The 19,345-nt window shown below is 38.5% G+C and overlaps 1 protein-coding gene across 1 annotated transcript in view; it reads right to left on the minus strand.

The window, feature by feature from the left end:
• Positions 1-1,417: 1,417 nt before the first annotated feature.
• The window catches only part of LOC107674731 (BAI1-associated protein 3-like), a 53,579-nt gene continuing 35,651 nt past the window's right edge, over positions 1,418-19,345 (minus strand). The window contains exons 6-34 of the mRNA XM_016468824.1: positions 17,187-17,246; positions 16,447-16,513; positions 15,766-15,979; positions 15,644-15,688; positions 15,478-15,555; positions 15,243-15,348; positions 15,035-15,142; positions 14,528-14,620; positions 14,339-14,442; positions 13,998-14,115; positions 13,161-13,285; positions 12,695-12,785; positions 11,968-12,024; positions 11,592-11,689; positions 11,201-11,252; positions 10,934-11,085; positions 10,621-10,744; positions 9,317-9,460; positions 8,982-9,077; positions 8,481-8,696; positions 8,125-8,193; positions 7,964-8,043; positions 7,672-7,780; positions 5,596-5,667; positions 5,433-5,516; positions 4,153-4,273; positions 3,237-3,360; positions 2,960-3,165; positions 1,418-1,972 (exon numbers count right to left, since the gene is read on the minus strand). Coding sequence (XP_016324310.1) covers positions 1,869-1,972; positions 2,960-3,165; positions 3,237-3,360; positions 4,153-4,273; positions 5,433-5,516; positions 5,596-5,667; positions 7,672-7,780; positions 7,964-8,043; positions 8,125-8,193; positions 8,481-8,696; positions 8,982-9,077; positions 9,317-9,460; positions 10,621-10,744; positions 10,934-11,085; positions 11,201-11,252; positions 11,592-11,689; positions 11,968-12,024; positions 12,695-12,785; positions 13,161-13,285; positions 13,998-14,115; positions 14,339-14,442; positions 14,528-14,620; positions 15,035-15,142; positions 15,243-15,348; positions 15,478-15,555; positions 15,644-15,688; positions 15,766-15,979; positions 16,447-16,513; positions 17,187-17,246 — 3,117 coding nt within the window. The 3' untranslated portion in view covers positions 1,418-1,868. The remainder of the gene's footprint in view (positions 1,973-2,959; positions 3,166-3,236; positions 3,361-4,152; positions 4,274-5,432; positions 5,517-5,595; positions 5,668-7,671; positions 7,781-7,963; positions 8,044-8,124; positions 8,194-8,480; positions 8,697-8,981; positions 9,078-9,316; positions 9,461-10,620; positions 10,745-10,933; positions 11,086-11,200; positions 11,253-11,591; positions 11,690-11,967; positions 12,025-12,694; positions 12,786-13,160; positions 13,286-13,997; positions 14,116-14,338; positions 14,443-14,527; positions 14,621-15,034; positions 15,143-15,242; positions 15,349-15,477; positions 15,556-15,643; positions 15,689-15,765; positions 15,980-16,446; positions 16,514-17,186; positions 17,247-19,345) is intronic.

The following is a 19,345-nucleotide window of genomic DNA, read 5'->3' on the forward strand; positions in this document are numbered from 1 at the left end:
TGGTGAAAAGCCTTTGCTGTGTGAAAATGTTCTAATTTTTACCCTAATCATTTACTGGCAATAAAAACAAGTAATTTGGCAGAGAAAGTACGAGAGAAGAGAACCATCTGAACATTAAACCCGTAAATTGATAAACCACTTGGCATAAACGAATACATTCTTTAGGAAAGACAACATCTTACAGAAATGCTACGATAAAATCTCAACACAATCCAGTATGATTCAAGGACAAATACTGAACATTCACAGTTTAAGATAAAGGACTTTTCTGAACGTATTTTCCTTGATAAGAGCGAACAGAGAACACTTTCGATCGCTAATAAGGTAAACATTATCATATCGGCACTGCTGTATATGATTACATGAAAAAGTCATCAACATTCTGTTACCTTTCATGCTACATTGTAGGCCACGTACACACTACAAAGTTTTGGGAGTGACAACTGCATTTAAATGCTGCAGTGAATCCCTTCTGTGTGTGTGGAATACAGGAGTCACGTTTGTGATGGTTGACATGGTGATAACCATAGCAACGGTTTGACTGTAAAAAAAATAAATAAATAAATAAAAAAATGACAACATTCTCCATCTCAAATTTTCTGGGGAAATATTAAAGGCCAGTTGAAAATGACATTTGATTTATGGGCTTGGTGCAAAGATAAACTTGAGGCTGTATGAATCTATCTTGCAGGCTGGTAGCTTGAGACACTCAGTTTAGCTATTTTTGAAGTAATTTTAATATCTGTATGCATATACTACCATTCAAAAGGTTGGGATTAGTAAGATTTTAAAATAAATTCATATTTTTTATCTAGCAAGGGTGCATTTAATTGATCAGAATTTTTAACTTTCTATTCATCGATGAACGCTGAAAAAAAGTATCACCGTTTCGACAAAAATATTGAGCAGAACAACCGTTTTCAACATTTCAAATCAACATATTAGAATGATTTCTGAAGGATCATGTGACACTGAAGACTGGAGTAATGATACTGAAAATTCAGCTTTGCATCACAGGAATAAATTACATTTGAAAACGGATTGAAACAGAAAACAGCCATTTTAAATTAAATAAATAAATGTAGCCTCGGTGAGCATAAGAGACTTCTTTCAAAACATAAAAAAAAAAAATTTTTTTTTTTAATAAATTTACCGACCCCAAACTTTTGACTGGTAGTGTATGTTAGTAAGCATAAATATGAAAAAAAAGAGGTTTTACAGAAACAAAAGTTTATGCAAGTTTCTTGCAAGTGCTTTTTTCCTGTATATTTTTTTACACCTATGAGATAAGAAAAAGAACCTTAATTTGAGATATGTTCTCTGAAAACAAATATCTAAAAAGAGTGTTTGGACATTTTGACTTGAAAACAAGTCAAAAATATTGATCAAGAAAGGATATTTTTGCAGTGAACCATATTTATCTGCAGTGTGTATGTGGCCTTCCAAAACTGCTGCATGTATAGAAATTCTGTTACTTTTGTAGTGCTTGTTGAAAATCCTCAAGTAAACATCTGTGTTTATTTCATAGTTCAAGTTCTCTGAGTTCAAGTCATAATCTATAGCTCAGATACACATTTGAATTCAATTCAACTGATACATGTTTCTTTCAAAATGGACCCTTCTACTACTAAATGCATACAATTCTATGAACAATAAGCTCCATCAGAGGGCTTCAACATCAAAACACAGCACACATTAAGTGCTGAACAGTGATAAAATACTGATCTTTAAACATGATCATTTACCTTACCTTTTTTTTCTGGACAACAGTGAAAAATACATTTAAAAGAGTTTGCATTTAAAGAGTAAACATAGTACAACAAGTAAAAAAGACCACCATCAGAAATACGTGCACTACAGGGGACACATTACTCTTCCTCCATTGACTTCTCGATCTCTTTCAGCTTTCGCACAAATTCTTGAGCCTCTCTGTTTCCTGTTCTTGCCTCCAGCATCTTCATGATGGGCCTCTCTGTATCAAAAGAAGCAACTCAGTCAGAAATGAATCCATCAGACCAGACACAACAATATTGTTGAGTTGGCAGACCTCTCAATAGACAATGACACTTGTAATTGGAAATCCTTTCAAGATGACAGGCTGCAACAGATACTAAACACCAAGCAATGCTGACAAAACAATGAAATCTAATCAGTACTACTTTCCCTTTTCTCTCTGAATCTAGAAATAATCAGCAGTCTTGAAATAATGTGTCATATTTACTGTAAAATTACACATTATTCCATTGGACTCAACCCTGTTTCTATTAAGTTGTTTTTGTCTATGCTACCTTAAATCATGTCATATTTTATTTATGAGATATTTATGCAAACTTGAGATTTTCTTCAAGGCCAGCTTGTCAATGGTTCAAGAATCATTGTGGAAGCAATCTGTTATCGAGCATGTTTTTTTTTTTTTTTTTTTTATAATGTTGATGAAGAATTGCAATAAAGTTTGCTTGAAAAGTGTACCGATTTATCTGGTTTATAGCTTACAGGTTTGTGAGAGAAACGACAGCACAAGAATGATAAAATACATAAAGCATCAGAAAATTTACATTTTGTGTACACTTCATTTATAGCAGTAGCACTTTGTCTAAGGCAGATATTTTCATATTTCTTTCTCATTTTTTTCAATTCCTAACACTTCTATTTTATTCAGATCAAAATCACCTGACCGTCATAATCGCATCATATTTGCAAACTCGTAGGTAAGGAATTTCCCAAAAGGACTTGAAGGTACCGTTAGCTTCAGCCCTAATCAAACACATCTGATCCAGCTAATAAAGGTCTTCAGGATTACTAGACAATTACCGGCAGGTGTTTAAGAGCAGGACTAGATCTAAACTCTACAGGAAGGTTCAGTAGGTCCCCAGAAGTAGAGCTGAGTACCCCTGATTTAATGGGTACTCTTAAGGAGAAATGTCACGGGTCGGTGGATAAAATGGACAGATTAGCATACCGCTTGGTTTTTGGCGGGACAAGTGCAGGATAACGGGTTGAAGGGTCTTTCCAGCAGGTGTGGCACTCGGCCTGCCCGGCCAGCAGAAGTCACTCAGTGGGGCAACAGCCTCGCCAGCGAAATCATTAGTGGACAACCAATCATAGTCCATCACAGTGAAGGTCAGACAGGCACACCTGTGCCTGTACTGCTCAGGGCTGACATGGCTGTGAAGAAACAAATGGGATCAAAGAGCTGTTTGGGGTGCTGGGACTCAAGCAGTTGATGTGGTACTCACAAGTAAAAAAGCTCATCAAAAACAGGATGCAGGGTTTTGAGCTTCACTTGGGTGCGCTGACTCCGAGCCGTGGGGAACAGATGGTGAGGACACAGCTCCACAATGACAAAGGGGTCGCTGAGGCCTAGGAAAGCACGAGTTTGGAGACAAATCCAGTAACAGATAACAAAAGAAAATATCATTAAGTAGTTTGTAAGGAAATACCAGTGCTTGCACAGCAGCAAAGAAATAGTGCCACAGTTTTAGGAAAACTTTCACATCAGAATCAACACACAAGGAAATACCGTCTTTGCAGTGAAAAATTGGCTATAAATGGTTGAAATATGCAGGAAAGCCCAGATGTAAGGAAGACCAATACAAATTCAAGATGCAAATGTTATGAAATCATCGCTTTCCTTTTGAATGCTGAACAATGTCAATGTAAGTCAACAGGAGATTTTCAAAATTTAATTTGAAATCTCTCTCTCTCTCTCTCTCTCTCTCTCTTTTACAAATAAATAAATACATGGAGTCTGTAAGTTCAAATAAATTGTTTTACATGCAAAGTATTTAAATTATTAGGCTTAGGGGTTTACAGTAGAAACATTACTAGAATATTAAAAATCTGTCAGATATTAAAATTTCATATCATTTTGTCTGAATAAAAATAAAAAAAGGTTTTGAATGCTATAAATGAATTTAGGCATCTCAACATTATAATGCATGAAAAAAATTGATAATCATTTTGAGATATGCTAAATATTACATTTGATAGTGTTCTTAAATTACTAGTTTTTAAAAATTAACTTATTTACTTGAACAAATAACGGGAGATGTAAAGGTAAATGTAAAAATAAGGTAAATGAGCATGCACAATAAATAACCAATAAGGATACATTGAAATATATAAATATATATACTGTAGATATATATTTACCGTTAGCATCCAGGGCAATGAGGTCAGCTGCATGCAGTATCTCCACAGTGAGTCTTTGCTCAGGGGCATCATAGTAACACTTCACACTGATACGACCAAAACGACTGTGCTTTAAGATTCTCTGTAAAGCAAATGTGTATCTGTTAAAGACTGCTATCTAAAGCATATAATGCATACATTTGCATCTAGTTAAGAACTAATAACACATTAGGCAGTGTTGAGACTCTACAATTGCTTTTAGTGAAAATGTTTGGAACAGGTTGAGTCTCAAAAGCTAGTGTGATAGCATTTTGAGCACCATAGATGGGCTGCTGGTGTGAAGATAGTCTCAAATTTTAGGTGGCGAAATGATACTACCTTTTTGAAATTGGCTCACCGCTTTGTGAACAAAATTTGTGGCAACACTGCATGTATCTTTCATGTATATGGTGATATTGATTAAGGAATTGGATAAATCTGACTTCAAGTCATGTCAGAATGATCATACTTTACATGATCATACACCACCGGATTTTATTTGAACCCTGACTTTCTGGAGACAGGCATGTCACTCTAAAAGGAAATGTACTTTGTGTGCATTTGCTGTGCTATTCATGAAGTAAAGTTATAAAGCTTGCCAGAAAACACCACTCATTTAACTAAATTATGAGGCTACACATGAAAAAGGAGGAAAATAAATATAAAATTGCCTAAAGTTTTCATATTCTAAGCAAAATCACTTGAATGCACAAATCAAGAAACTTCTAAATTCATAAGAACATAAGATGATTTGAAGGCACAATTATATATTAAACACTAAAAAAGGGAACATTTTCAACTATTAAAAATATATAATTTTCTATGTGCTATGTTACTTTTCTCTGAACTATTAGAGAACATCAACTGTGGGCCATGCATTTCGTGTACTTCATGTGAGGAATGATATTTGTTTGGCAGCAAACTTTTTTTTTTAATGAAGTTAACAAAGTTGCTGCCTGTGAAAAGCAGTTCAGATCAGACATTTAAGTTCGGTTCGGTTTTGTAACATGCTGGTTTTGCAGACATCTGCCCCCGTAGGCAGCAGACAGCAAGTCAGCTTAGCAGGATTTGAGACACAGTCAGAGACTGCGAAATCTTACACAGCGCAAAGAAAGCTTAGTCAAAGAGGAAATGACTGATGTAAACTTTTAATCATCAGAGGAAGGAATGGTATTTGTGATGTCTTAGCTCCTAATCAACACCTTCTCTCTCTGCAGGGCTGGAGCTAAATGTTGTGGAGGCCCAGCAGGACTCCTACCCACCTGCTGGGAGATTTTCTCCAGGAAATACTGTTCGATCAGCTCAAAGGAGGAGCATTTGTTCAGACGCAGCTCCTCGTCCAGGGCCTGATGGGAAGGAAGAGGGAAGGCGGATGAAGCCATGATTATTAATTTCGTCAACCATACTGATTAAAGGTGAGAATACCTTATAATCTCCACTCTTAAGGTCTTCCAAAAGCAGCCCTTCTCCATCAGCATGGAAGAACCGCACCAGTGTCTGCACAAAAAGAGCTGGTTATTAAGGTGTCTGATCACTTCCTGACTGACAATCAATACAAGTCTTTGTGCTTCATGCCTTATGCCATTTTGTCTTGTGCTCTTTCTTTGACTGTATGGATTCCAGCAGACATGCACAGAGTCTCGTAACATGCTCCTGAGACTTGTTATGCTAATAGACCAACTATATGGCGAACAACATGTTCAGCCCACACGCTCGCTCAGCACTTCATGAGATGTCATGTAAATCTGTGGTGAGTTCCTGCTAGTTCCTCTCTGTTGGAATACTGGATCTCACATATTGACATGCTACTGGGGGCATCCTAAGTTCTCCACTGAGCTGTGGCCAAGAGCACTGGCGAATATCTGATGTGCTTCTGATGGTTTCAGGCATGATGTAAAACCGTGACTCTGAATGCAGGCTGAGAGATACCAGATATGAGGATTGCTGCCCTTTGCAGTTACAGAGTTCTTGTAATAAACCGCCAGCTAGCAAAACACATAGTTGGCTTTCAGCAGCATTTCTAACTAATCTAACTAATAAAGTACTCATTTTCCCTCAAAATGCTGCTGGAGCTCAGGCAAGAGACCTGCCAACCTCTCTCAAAACAGACTCTGATTTTTTATCTTTAGATTATGATTCCATCCAGTCAGAGGATATTGAATATGTTTGATAATTTGAGCAATTTTAGAACACAAATTGTTTTCATTTGTCATGTGTCTCCTACTAATGAGGTGCATGTTTCTTTTTGAATATGTTGTGTACAAAGTTGTGCAGCCTTGAGTATTACAAGTTTTGCGAACATATATTAACATCTCAAGTAATCTGATACGGAATCTTTATGAGCTGCTTTTATGTAAATACTGTATATAATTAATACATTATCAATTAACTTTTTTTTTTTTTGACACCTCTTGCTAGACTGCTGTTATACTGATTGCTGTACAGGATTTTGGACCATTGTGGAGCCAATTTATTTGGCCTAAAATCACCCTTTTTTCAATGGGAACACGTGGAATGATTTCAGGTTGAGCACCATCTATGGAAACCATGGCCTATATATATACACCAAGATGATTCACTCATATTACTATAAATGGGAGAAACTGTAACACACTATATGGCAGAATAAGTCCTGTCTTCTAAGAAAAAGAGCCAGATGCCAACTGGTAAAGTCATCGCATCACTACAGCTGCTGTTAGAAGCTATGGTTGCTATAGAAACAGTTGGTGTCCTGAGACCCGCGCTTTGGACCAACCTAAAATATATTATTATTATTATTTATATTTATTTTTACACTATTTGAGCATAAGAAACAACATTTATAGGACAGTTCATGTCAGATTTTATGGCTGATTTGAAATATGTCAAATGTGAGTTTGGCAAGCTGTTTTTGAAACTTTGATATATCCCCATTCAGGTATATAGGAGCTGGTTTTGCATGAGTGAAATGGCTGCCAGGAGGTGTTGCAAATACGGTCATAGAGTGAATTTACTTTATTTGAAAGGGATTTTGTGATGTTCATTAGCCGCTTTTCCACTGTCAGGCTGAATGGTTCTAAGAATGGTAAGGAACAGTTACAGTTATATTTCCACTTGAGCTTGGTTCGGTATGGCACGATTACAAACTGTTCTCAGCCTGGAACCATGCTGGTTGACTGCGTGTAATGAAATCGATACTCAGAATTGGTCACTGGTCTGTTGTCTGGCTACCAGTTTCTCTCTGTAGCTGGTCAGATATTATTTGAGCATTGTAAACAGAAATATCTGATCATCCTCCATATCGCAGTCACTATTTACATCTCAAATTGTATGTAAAAACTTGCATTACCAAAGGCAACGACTGATGCATTGTATTACGAGCTCTGTTAACAGCCCCACAGTGGAAAATGAAACCATATCTGTACCGGCTGGCCGGAATTGGCATGGAACAGAATGGATAAGCAACGAGAATGTTTTTGCCCAACCGTGGAAAAGCAGCTGTTGTGACTCATCCGTACTGACCTCTACGGTGTACTGGAACCGTGTGTAGAATTCCACCTGGACGCCCCTGTTTTCCGCCACAGTGTCCATGGTCATCCACAGGAGCAGCTCCCACAGACTCTGCAGAACCCTGGGGTGCACAACAACCAGAAAGATCACGCTCACAGACACAGTGACCTCCCTCACACACAGTCGATTACCACTTTACAGAGCCCAATTTACTTGGAAAACATGCTTCAAAGGATAAATCTGTGTCATTACTCTTATCGCTACAGTATGTCCCCCTTATCACTAAACTGAAGCAAGTAATTACCTTGTTAGATTATCTTTAACCAGTGACTCTTTGAGGATGACTAGAATGTCATCTAGGTACTTCATCAGGGGAGCCACAGCCTGGAGCAGTTCATCAAAGAGGACATAAGTTGAAAAACACATTAGGCCATACTTTATTCATACTTTTTTATTCATACTTGCCTCATCATTGTTAATGGAGTCTGGAGAAAGGCTGATGTGTTGAATACATCTTCTGAGTTCAGGAAGCATCTGAGTAGGACAAAGTTTTATGTGATTGACTTATTACTCCAGAAACTGTGCAAAGTTAACCAATCAGGGGTGTTATTGCTCAATGCTCCAACACCTTTGTGACGTCATTAATGACAGTTCTATACTGTTAAACCAATGTGGTTCAAACAACGGATGAGTGACAAAGTTACTATGGTTTCGTGAAACAGACATGACTAGCTTTTACAGAAATAATCTGCCATTAATTTATTTCTTTTTAATCTGACATTAGGTCTATTTGAACTGTGCTTTTTGATGCATGCCATTACCCTATCAGTAAGGTGTGCGATTAGGCGTTTGGCCTCCCTTTGCAGGTCGATATCAGCATTGTAGAGCTGCCCATTGAGGGACTTGTTGACCTGCTCCTTCCCTTCCAATCCGCATGATTCCTCCATGGCCTGTTCAACCCCCCGCCAGTCCAGCTCCCGCGGCAGATCCCCCAGGTAAACACGCACATGCTCCGTGCTGTTTAGAGCGACACAAACCTGCGCCAAAGCAGCAGCCAGGAAGAGGAGGAAGGGAGATCGGAAATGAGGAAAGGAGAGGTAAAGAGTGGAAAGAACAAAACGGTAGAAAATAAGGAGGTCTAAATGGGGCGCAGGGAGAGAGAAAGCATATAGTGTAAAATGAAAAGGGGGCGCTAACGAGGTCAGACACACTGTGACACAGACGCACCGCTGAGACGTCATTGTTGTCAGTGAGAAGCACTCAACGCTGACATTTACTTCGCTCATAATGAAAGGCAACCCTCCCTTGCCCAAAAGCGGTACCTGCACGATGAAACTCTTGTGGTCTCGTCCCAGCTGGCCCCTCTCAATCTTGCGCTTGATCAACTCGGCGTAACACACCGCCTCGCTGCAGAAATTCTGCCACACATCAAGAAAGAATTGCGTTACGTGGGTGAAACCATCAATTCTCCTTTCCATTACGAGCATGCTTTTTATTTTCAGTGTTTTTGACCTGCGTTATGTGGGTGAAACCATCAATTCTCCTTTCCATTATGAGCATGCTTTTTATTTTCAGTGTTTTTGACCGCCGCTCCACAGCTGTGCAAGCTTAAACTGCATGCTTATGAAAGTGGAGCTTAGAGCTTAGAGGCGCTCACATCCGTCAGGCGTGTGATGAAAATGAAGGCTCCCGCTGAATCAGGCCACGCCAGCTGGGCCCAGAACTCCCGCACCTGGCTAAAGCATGTTGTAACGTCCACTGCCGAGGAGCTGTGTTTGGTCTGCCTCTGGATCGGCTCCAGCTGTATCATTAAAATAGACACATGTTACACTATGCAGCCAACACACACTGACTAACACGCTCTCAATGGGGTACGTTAACTTGATTTTTGTCACTCAAAGAGGCTGATTTTTATAGGCCTTCTCAGTACAGACTTAAAAATAAAGGGGGTTTTCGCAGCGATGCCACATAAGAACCATTTTGGGTTCCACAAAGAACCTTTCAGTGAACAGATCTTAAAAGAACCATTTCTTTCTTAACATTAAGAACATTATCTGCAAGACCCATGTTTTATAAAAAGAACTGTAAGTAGATCATAGAAATTATATATATATATATATATATTTATTTTATTTTTTTTAATTATAGGCTGAAGTTGATCCCAAAAGCTTTGTAACTAGTACTGGAAAGTCTGGAAACTGGAAAAGTTGTGCAGGAAAGTGCAGGAAATCCACAAAAATATATCTAAACTTCATACAGTTGATGCTACTATTATTACATGTTTTTCTTGTTTTCATTTAAACAAATGTATTTATATTGAAATTTGAAAAATCTATAATAAAAATAAAATAATAAAATTAAAAAAGACATTTTGGGTGGTCAACCAATGTTGGTATAAGTATTGGCGTAACTGTTGCAGACAACTATATGAATAAAATTCAGCGGGAGTGGACATGCTGTCTTTACAGTAGAAATGGTTCTACAATGACTCACTGGCAGACATGGAAACCATTACACATGTCTTGACTTGTCACCATGTCACCCCACACCATCTTCCTCACTTTCCGTAAGCTATTTCTCCCCGTCTACTCATCTGCAGCATTGCTATCACTGTCTCTGCTGTACAACACTTTAAATACGTTTTTTTAAATTAATCTGCCTAACACAGCTTCCACCTTATTGTTCGCCCAACACCTGGCAAAAAAGTGGACCAGGGTCATGATGACATGACCTCAATGTGATTCAGTTAGGTTAAAATGCAGATATTGATAAGAAGTGCTCGTATGTTCATGTTAAGTCAATGTTTGGGAGATCCATTTCGGGAAACAGGCCCAGGCCAATAATCTGTTGCATTTCATGCTATTCTTTTTTACATCGTTATTGAAGAACTCTGATTGACTGGGCGCGTATTGTATTGGTAGCTATAATATATGCTATAATGCTAAATGCTATAAAGCTCACCTGATCCATTTCCACAGCTTTGCGGATCCTGTCAGTGGATTTTTCATGTACAATCTGCAGCCATTTATGAATAGAAGTCTTGAACCAGTTATGAAATCCAGTTAGAGCCAACATCTTAGTGTCTCTGAAAAGAAATGACCACATGTGAATCACAGTTATGACAAAGCCATACTCAGGCTCACTCAAGAGTAGATAACATTGTCAATTATGGGTAAAATCATTTATCTATCAACCCTCATGTACAATCCCTCTTTACATAATTAGCCTAGCCGATGAATTAGCTCTCATGCAGATGAGGAACCCAATTACTAACTTGAGAGGCAGAAACTCCCTGAAGCGCTTGAGGGACTTAAGAGACATGAAGAGCTCAAAAAGGGTCTCTCCCATGGTTTGGGTAAGCCGTGAACTCTCCTGCTCCAGGTTCCCACACACTCTCTCCATTGCCACATTCACGTCATCTGCCACCTGGAGACACAGCACAACATTAAAGCTCCCTCTCTATCACCTGACTCCTGTTTATCGAGGCAAGACTTATTTTTAACAGAGATCTGTAAGCGTTCCCAGGGGTGCTCAAACTTACAAGCTTCTCTAACTGCCGGTAGGAGATGCTGAAGAAGTCAACCTTCACAGAGCTAAAAGTCAAGACACAAAAAAAAGTTTTTTCTATATTTTTTTTAATCTTGTTTAATTGTTTTTGTGCCCCAACCCATCTCATTAAAAATGAAGTGTGTTTTAAATAAACTATTCATAGGTTGGTTTTCCCAAAATGTGTAAATGCTGTGTCTCTGCGGAGCAATCAAAACATTGTTCTCTTTGTTTGAACATCCCGATCAGCCCAACACAGCAATAGTGACTTGGCGTGAGTTTGTATTGGGACTGACTGACCAATGGTAGGCAGGGAGCATGCTTTGGAAACCTGTTTGAAAATAGTCATTATTTTTGCAATTCTGAAATTACATGTCAAAGGTTACCTGTAATAAAGCTTGTTGTAGACATTTTGTCCTCTCTGCACATCAACACATACTGCATCCACCACCATAACCAAACGCCTCAGCTGCTCCTCTAGAGTCTGTAGAGATACATCAGCTACAATAATGCTTGACCAATGCTTTCCTGTTCAGTTATGAGCAAAAGAAAATCTACAGGTGTTTAGTACAGTACATTATAGTACAAAATGTTCTGTTTGTTCCAGTTTTATACTATATGCTAATATAAATCATTATATAAAGGGCCACTGAAACTAGGTATTTATTTTAGTTTCCAAGCTTTCTTTGTGTTGTAGTTAAACGGTTGGAGCTACATTTGAAAACACTTTTAAATGGTAATTGTTATCAAATCAATACTTACACCTTCGTCTGGTTTAATGTTTGATATTATTCCTTCATACCACTCAACTGTGCCTTTCTAAAGTCAGGAATAAACAAAGAAACCAAAAATTACAAACAGTAATAATATACAAATGCATCCATAATGCAATAAAATATTAACTATTTAAAATCACTGTGTACAGTGGACCAAAAAATATTTGGACAATTTTGGACACAAAAACCCAACTTACTGTACTGTCGAATTTTCTGAATGTCACATTCGATACAAATATATAAAATCAAGTAGCATCTGCTAGAGTTTTTCTCAGAAATAACGTAGGTTTTTTTGAGCCATGACTGACATTTAACCATCTGGACTCTCAAGATGAGAAGTGAATGTATGAAGTCATTTCCTCTCCAGTTCACAAAGGTGTAATAAATAAACCATCACAGGAACTATATTCTACATTGAAAACAGTTGTGCTGCTTAATATTTTATTAAGCCCCCTCCCCTCCCCAGGATTCTTTGATGAAATGAAAAGTAAAAAAAAAAACAGCATTTATTTGAAATAGTGAAGCCATATATAAATTTACAACATATTTCTGTCACGTTTGGTCAATTTAATGTTTCCTGACTAAATAAAATTCTTAGTTACCCCAAACTTTTTAACAGTTGTGTATATTTTTGACAAGTGTGGCTTCAGTGTCCAAATACCTTTCGGGACCACTATATGTCTCACTATTGTATGTCTGTATCACCTTATTACCTTTATAACTGTTGCTATTTCCAAGTGCAGTTCACTGCGGTTTGAACACGCTGCTCTAAAGGCTGCCATTGACTGCATGTGACCAATGCTCCTAAGGCACACATACACAGAAGATCAATATCCAAAGAACGGTTTCAACAACACCATGTGGAAACTGCATGAACTCTCTGTGTGTCTCTGAGCTCAGTATACTGTACAACATTGTAGTAGCAACACTAGAAATGCCCACAAGATGTCAATTTTTGTGTCGCGCTCCCCAAAACAGATCTACCCATAGAAGTCTGAAAGGGCAGATCACCATGAGTTCCCAGACACAGCTGCTGCAGTTGATGGCAGAAATATCTGAATCCCAATGGTTTTAGTTTGGTCCTTTGGCCAGGAAATCAAACGTATGAATATGGGTTTCTGTGAACATATGTGTGAGTTCATGAGTCTTTGTAGCCTGTGTGTGCGTATGTGAATTCACCTCAGCATAAGCTCACAGCGTATGATGGCAGCAGAATTGTTGCAGGGGAAAACTTGACGCATACTCTTCATTTGAGACAGGCAGTAATCACAGTAAAGTCTGAAGCTCTCTCCCAAGAGACCTTCCTGCACTCAGAAACACATAATTACAGACTGGACCCAGATGAAAAGAATTAGTTCCAAACTAGAGCCTTAGGGGGGAATTTACAGAGAATTAATTACACCCGCTGATAGCGCCGTTTATTTGCACACGCTAACTGCGTTGTTTTAGCACCCGATTCGCTAAAAGAATTATGCAGTAAATTAGCACCAATTGCTAATTTTGCAATTGGTGCTTCTTGACAGGTAAGCTAAACTCAATTTTAATTCTTTACTGTCAAGCCCAGATAAAACAGCAAGATATTGTAAGGATAAGAATAGCTGTTGGGAAATGTTGTTTGAAAATATGACAGCAGTAGCGCATACTTCACCTTTAAGCTAAAATTTTAAAGGATATTCATACATAATGAGTTTTTACCATTGATAAACATAAACCTCAACACAGATAGATATGCTTAAAACTAATATTGCCTCTAAATATTCTCAAACAACAAATTTCAATATGCAAATTTGCTTCTTAACTAAATGTCTCATTCTACAAACATTTGCATTTTACTGGAAAACAAGAAAGATAAAAAACACGCTGTTTAAGAAAATGATTTTCTTCAGCGCAATTAATTCACCCCTAATGTGTAAAACTCCAAAGAGCGCTGAGCCCCAGAGTGAACTCTGCTCTCTGTGCTACGGTACATGAATGCGCCCAGACATTCAGGGTCAGCGAGCTATTGTAAAAACTCACCAGCTCCCCGTGCACAGCGGTATCCTCCCACTCTGCCTCCACAGTTTTCAGCAGCCTGAGGAGCAGAGCGTAGCTCATCCTCTGAGAGCAGTGATGGCTGCTGTAACACTGCCAACGGCTGCAAACACATGCAAAAACATCCGTTTTACACACTAGTGTCAGTCTCACTGTTGGCAGGCGTGTGTAGCTGAAGCATGCAGCGATTATCAGGATGGGTCTTGGTGTTATAAGCATTTGCTGTTTTCATGCTGTTGTGCTCATCCTGTCAATAAACACGCTGACTGCATGGCGCTTCGCAGTTAAGCCATGATCTCACTACAGGTTTGATGTTTAATACGCACATGATGGCCTGCTGCAGAGGGGAGAGGTCAGCCTGCACTGCATGATGGGACAGCACAGTCCATGCAGCCGCACACACTTGTCCATTCCAGTTATAAGGCTCTTTCTGAAATTAAAATGGTACGATGATTATTTATGATAAGCTCTAAGCTTGATGCAGATGAATGCTAGGCAAATAAAAAAAGCTCAACCTGAATTTGATTATGCTCATAGTCCAGAATCTGACGCAACATCTTCTTGTGAATGGACACATTGGAGGCCATTTTACTCAGTGCTGTGTCTCTCTGTTGAGCAGAAGGAGGAGTGATTAATAAATACTGACGATTTTTATGTAGCTTTATAAATGTCTTTACAGTCACTTTTGATCAATTTAATGCATCTTTGCTGAATAAAAGTCCTAATTTACTGATCCCAAACATTTGAACAGTAGAGTACTAGCTGCTCTTGTCCATTTAATATAAGCAAATAGGGAACTGGGTTTTCGAGTTTCAAAATTACTGAAGAGCACGCATCCCCATTGAATAAGTAGATGGAAAAGTGAAGCCAGTATATTCTTCAACATTCTACTTTTGTGTTCCAAAAGTAGAATGCAAGTCATGCAGGTTTTGTAACACATGAGGGTGAATAAATGATTATTTATTGATTTGGGTTACTATCCCTTTAATGAGTGCTGCTAGATCTCAGGTGAGCAGCAGTACCTGAGTGGTGAAGAGGCGAAGAATCAGGTGACATTCTCCTTGAACTTTAGAGGCACTGGATCTGGGCTCTAGCTTAAACCATTTATCATAACCAACGACCGGGATCTCCTAGTGAGAGACAGAAAGTGATCCAAAAGTAGATTCAATGACAAACACAATGAGTTGCCTTACTGTTATAGAAACTAAAGTGTGCAGAATTAGAACTCACATTCAACGGGATGTTGATGCAACCCAGGAAGTCATCAGCATTCTCCTCGCTTCCTGATGCAGCGGCCCCGTTAGCCCTCACGGATTTGGCAATTTGCTTGAAATATCTAATATTATGATGCAACAGTTTGAGTAATACATTCAGCATGCATTTGAGCCAGTGTCTGCAGAGAATATGTCAGATGTATCTCAGGCTCATTAGCTTTAAGAAAACAGATGGCCATTGTGTGATCTACCTGCCCATTCCTCTGAATCCACTGATTTCATTCAGCTTCTTACAGGCTTCCGCAACAGAAACATCGTCATCATGATCCCTAGGGTGGAAAATAACAAACAATTTTTCAGTGAGAAAAGCAGAGATGACTGTTCTCGTTATGAAGTACATATGTTGATGCAGCTTACCATATGTCCAGATGGAGTAGGTCATTGTGAACATCATCAATGTCACTGTGGAAAACAAACACATTTAAAAATGCACAGATCATCTAATATTGTCTATTCATTTCTAACAGTAGGATACTCACAAAACAAAGTGTTCATTCCACACTGGGTTAAGAGTCTCTGGTTTGACTTCGGTCACCTGGATATCTCTACCTGCCAGCACTTCCTTAACACTGGAGCGCTTCTCTAACTTTTCCCGTCTCTTGCGAAAACTGAACTTCCTCTCTTTCTTCTCCTCAGTGTCTTTGGGCGACTGTCCCAAGAGGATTCCCAGCATGCAGTAGGGGTCACTGTAGCCTATACAGCACCAATAGAAAAAAATACACTAATTAATTCAATAAAGGTCAGTATAAATAGCAGATAAACAAATGGAAGATTTTTGTGTCGTCTTATTGTTAGATCATTTATGCACTCTCAGAAAAGAAGGTACAAAACTGTCACTTTATTAGGTAAATAAGGTACAAAGATTTTGGTTTTGTACCTTTTTTTTCTTCCTGAGAGTGTGATGTGAATTTTGGTTTGTCAAAAGGAGAAAAGGCTTTGCAGACAAAATAAAGTCTAAAACTAATACAATTTCTATGATGCTTTAGTTAAAAATAAATAAAGATTTTTGAAGATTTTCAAAGGGTATTATGTCTAGATGTGAATGTTTTGCCTTGCTGTTCTTTTTTCCACAACAAACGTCAATGCCACAGATTACATCAAAAAGACATGATATTAGAAGCAAAACACAAATAATTCACAAAAGGCAAAAAACATCTTACCATTGGCATCTTTTGCCATGAGATTCTTGCCTTTCATTACAGAGACCCTGAGAGAAAAGCTGGCTTTCTACAAAAGAATGTTTCAGACATGGATTAGAATGCATCACGGCAGTAATAAAAACTGAGCATGTTTCAGTTGCTGTTCGACATGGTAGCGGCACCTCGAGTGAGTGCACAGTAAAATAAATGCAAGCATGCCGTGCTGTAGTGCCAAGGCCTGTCGAGAGGAAAAAAATCAATAGAGGTTTTCTTTTTCAGATGTTAGAGGTGAGTATATTATGTATGACAGGCAGTGGGAGACTGCTGTTCCAATGAAGGCTCGGATCATTGTGATGCACATTGAAATACCACAACATTTTTATGTTCTCTTCAAAGACCTTTAAGAGGTTACAAGAGGTAACCAGGGCTTCTTTCATTGTGACATTTCAAAGTTTCTTTAGTCTTGCAAAAGATAAAACTTGTTTAAATTGTTTCTTTCATTGATTCTGCATCTGTTTAGTAAGAGAGGCTTTCTAATAGATATCAGTATTTTCCACTTGTTAAAGAATTATTTTACCTTTACTCATATGAAAAGAGAAAAGTGTGAAATCTGTCTATAAAGAAATAAGAAGTTGGCTCTTGATATCGAGCTGGCGGCAGATACCACTATTGCTGTGATTGTCAGAACAAAAGGTTGAGAAGAAGAGAGTCATGTTTGTAGTATCAGACAAAAGTTCACAAAATCTATGTGAGACCCTCACCTTGGATTCTCTGACTCGCTGGAGGATGATGTCATGCTCCTCTTGACCCATATCAAAGACCTGAGCGAGAGTGATCAGAGAAAAGACTGGTTTCTAGAAAAAATAGCATTTTGTATTTATTTATTGTCTCATCAGTTTTAGCTCAGTTGTCATTGCTAGAACATGCTTGTTTTGTTTACTGTGTTGAGATGAGCTGAAGTGACGTTTGGTATCGCACTGTATCGCGTGCCTTGTCAGTTTTGCACGCTTTCTTGGCCCTTTGTTGTGTTAAAACAGTAAAGTGTGTTCAGCTGAATTCAATTACAGTTTATCAGACTGGTATAAATAGGTTGGTATACCGCCACAACCCTCGTGTGAAGACTGAAGAATGTAAAGACCAGCATCTCTACCTATGCGACTCCACTGACACAGGACACAGACAAGGGACTCGAGTATTGCTGCTTATTCATCCTCTTTCGTTCAACTTGTTTCACATCTATTTCAGTCTATATGACCATTCATTACTATGTTCTTCCAAATCCCTACTATTACTAACATACGCAAACCACGCGTCACACACTGTTGGCAACGCAATCCTGACAACCTGCATGGTCGTGGCCTAGTGGTTAGAGAGTCAGACTTGTAACCCAAAGGTTGCAGGTTCGAGTCTCTGGTCTGGCAGGATTTGTTAGTGGGGGGAGTAAATGTACAGCGCTCTCTTCCAACCTCAATACCATGACTGAGGTGAGACCCTTGAGCAAGGCACCAAACCCCCAACTGCTCCCCAGGCGCCGCAACAATATGGCTGCCCACTGCTCTGTGTGTGTGTGCACTTGGATGGGCTAAATGCAGAGCACAAATTCCGAGTATGGGTCACGTCACTTCACTTTCCTTTTGCCTATGTCCGCTAATACGCTACTTTCTTTTCCTATTGGTCTCTGGAATTGCCAGTATGTGGTGAAAAAAAGCAGATTTCATTACATCTATTACTAGCCATTCAAGGCTCAACCTCATGGCCATGACAGAGACCTGGATCAAATCAGAGGACACTGCTACACCTGCAGCTCTTTTCAATAATTTCTCTTTTTCCCACACCCCCATCTGACTGGAAGAGGTGGAGGTACTTGTCTGCTTATCTTTAATGATTGGAAATTTAATCCTTTACCATATCAGGGTATCAACAACTCCTTTGAATCACATACAGTTACTATCACCCACCCTCAATCCATTTTGTAGTTGTCCTTAGAATTTTCGTCCCCTTAGAATTATAAAGTTCTATCTGACAGTTTTGTCAAAACTGAGTTATTCACATATTCTTATATTCTTATATAAGTTGTGTACATTTTTTTATTTAGAAAATAAATAGGTTCTATCTATAACGTATATGAAATGCAAAAACTTTGACGCTCAATATCTCAAAACCGTTTAGAATGCAGATAGAACTTTATAATTCCAAGGTGGCGAACTGTCAAACACATCTTACCAGCAAACATAGACTCGCTCACGTCCTTCTCTCCACTCTCAGAGGCAGAACTCATCCTTTCCAATAATCCTACTACTACTTGTCTGCTTGATCCTATTCCATCTCATCTCTTTCAAGCCATTTCTCCTGCAGTTGTACCTGCACTCACTCACCTCATTAACACATCCTTTCACACTGGTGCCTTTCCCTTAGCATTTAAACTGGCTCGGATAACCCCACTACTTAAGAAACCCACTCTTAACCCTCACGTGGTGTTCGGGTCCTTTTTGCTCTGAGAAAATTTTCTTTTTCCCGAAAATACTAGTTAATGTTATCGCATTGGACTGACATTTTGTGACTTTGTTCACAAAGGGTATAACTACTTCTAAAATTTTTTGATAATTTTCATACTTTTCTGGGGGAGATTTTTCACCTTGTTACACTTGTGATGTTCCAGGGCAAAAATGACCCGGCCTCAAATAAATGCTTATAAATCACTCATTATGCTATATTATCACCAAATATTGGATTCAATCTTTCTGTCATCTTCTTTTCTTTCATTTAGGACTGGTTTTGTATTTATATTTGCTTCAAATTAATCGTAGGCCTCATTTATCTGAGAGTAGGCACCTCATTTTTTGAGTGAAAAAAGCATTATTTATGAATAATTTTCACAATATTAAATAAAAACTGAAGAAAATTTGCACTGTTTATCACA

The sequence above is a fragment of the Sinocyclocheilus anshuiensis genome, unplaced genomic scaffold (assembly GCF_001515605.1).
Source record: "Sinocyclocheilus anshuiensis isolate Anshui unplaced genomic scaffold, SAMN03320099.WGS_v1.1 scaffold152, whole genome shotgun sequence".
Lineage (NCBI taxonomy): Eukaryota > Metazoa > Chordata > Actinopteri > Cypriniformes > Cyprinidae > Sinocyclocheilus > Sinocyclocheilus anshuiensis.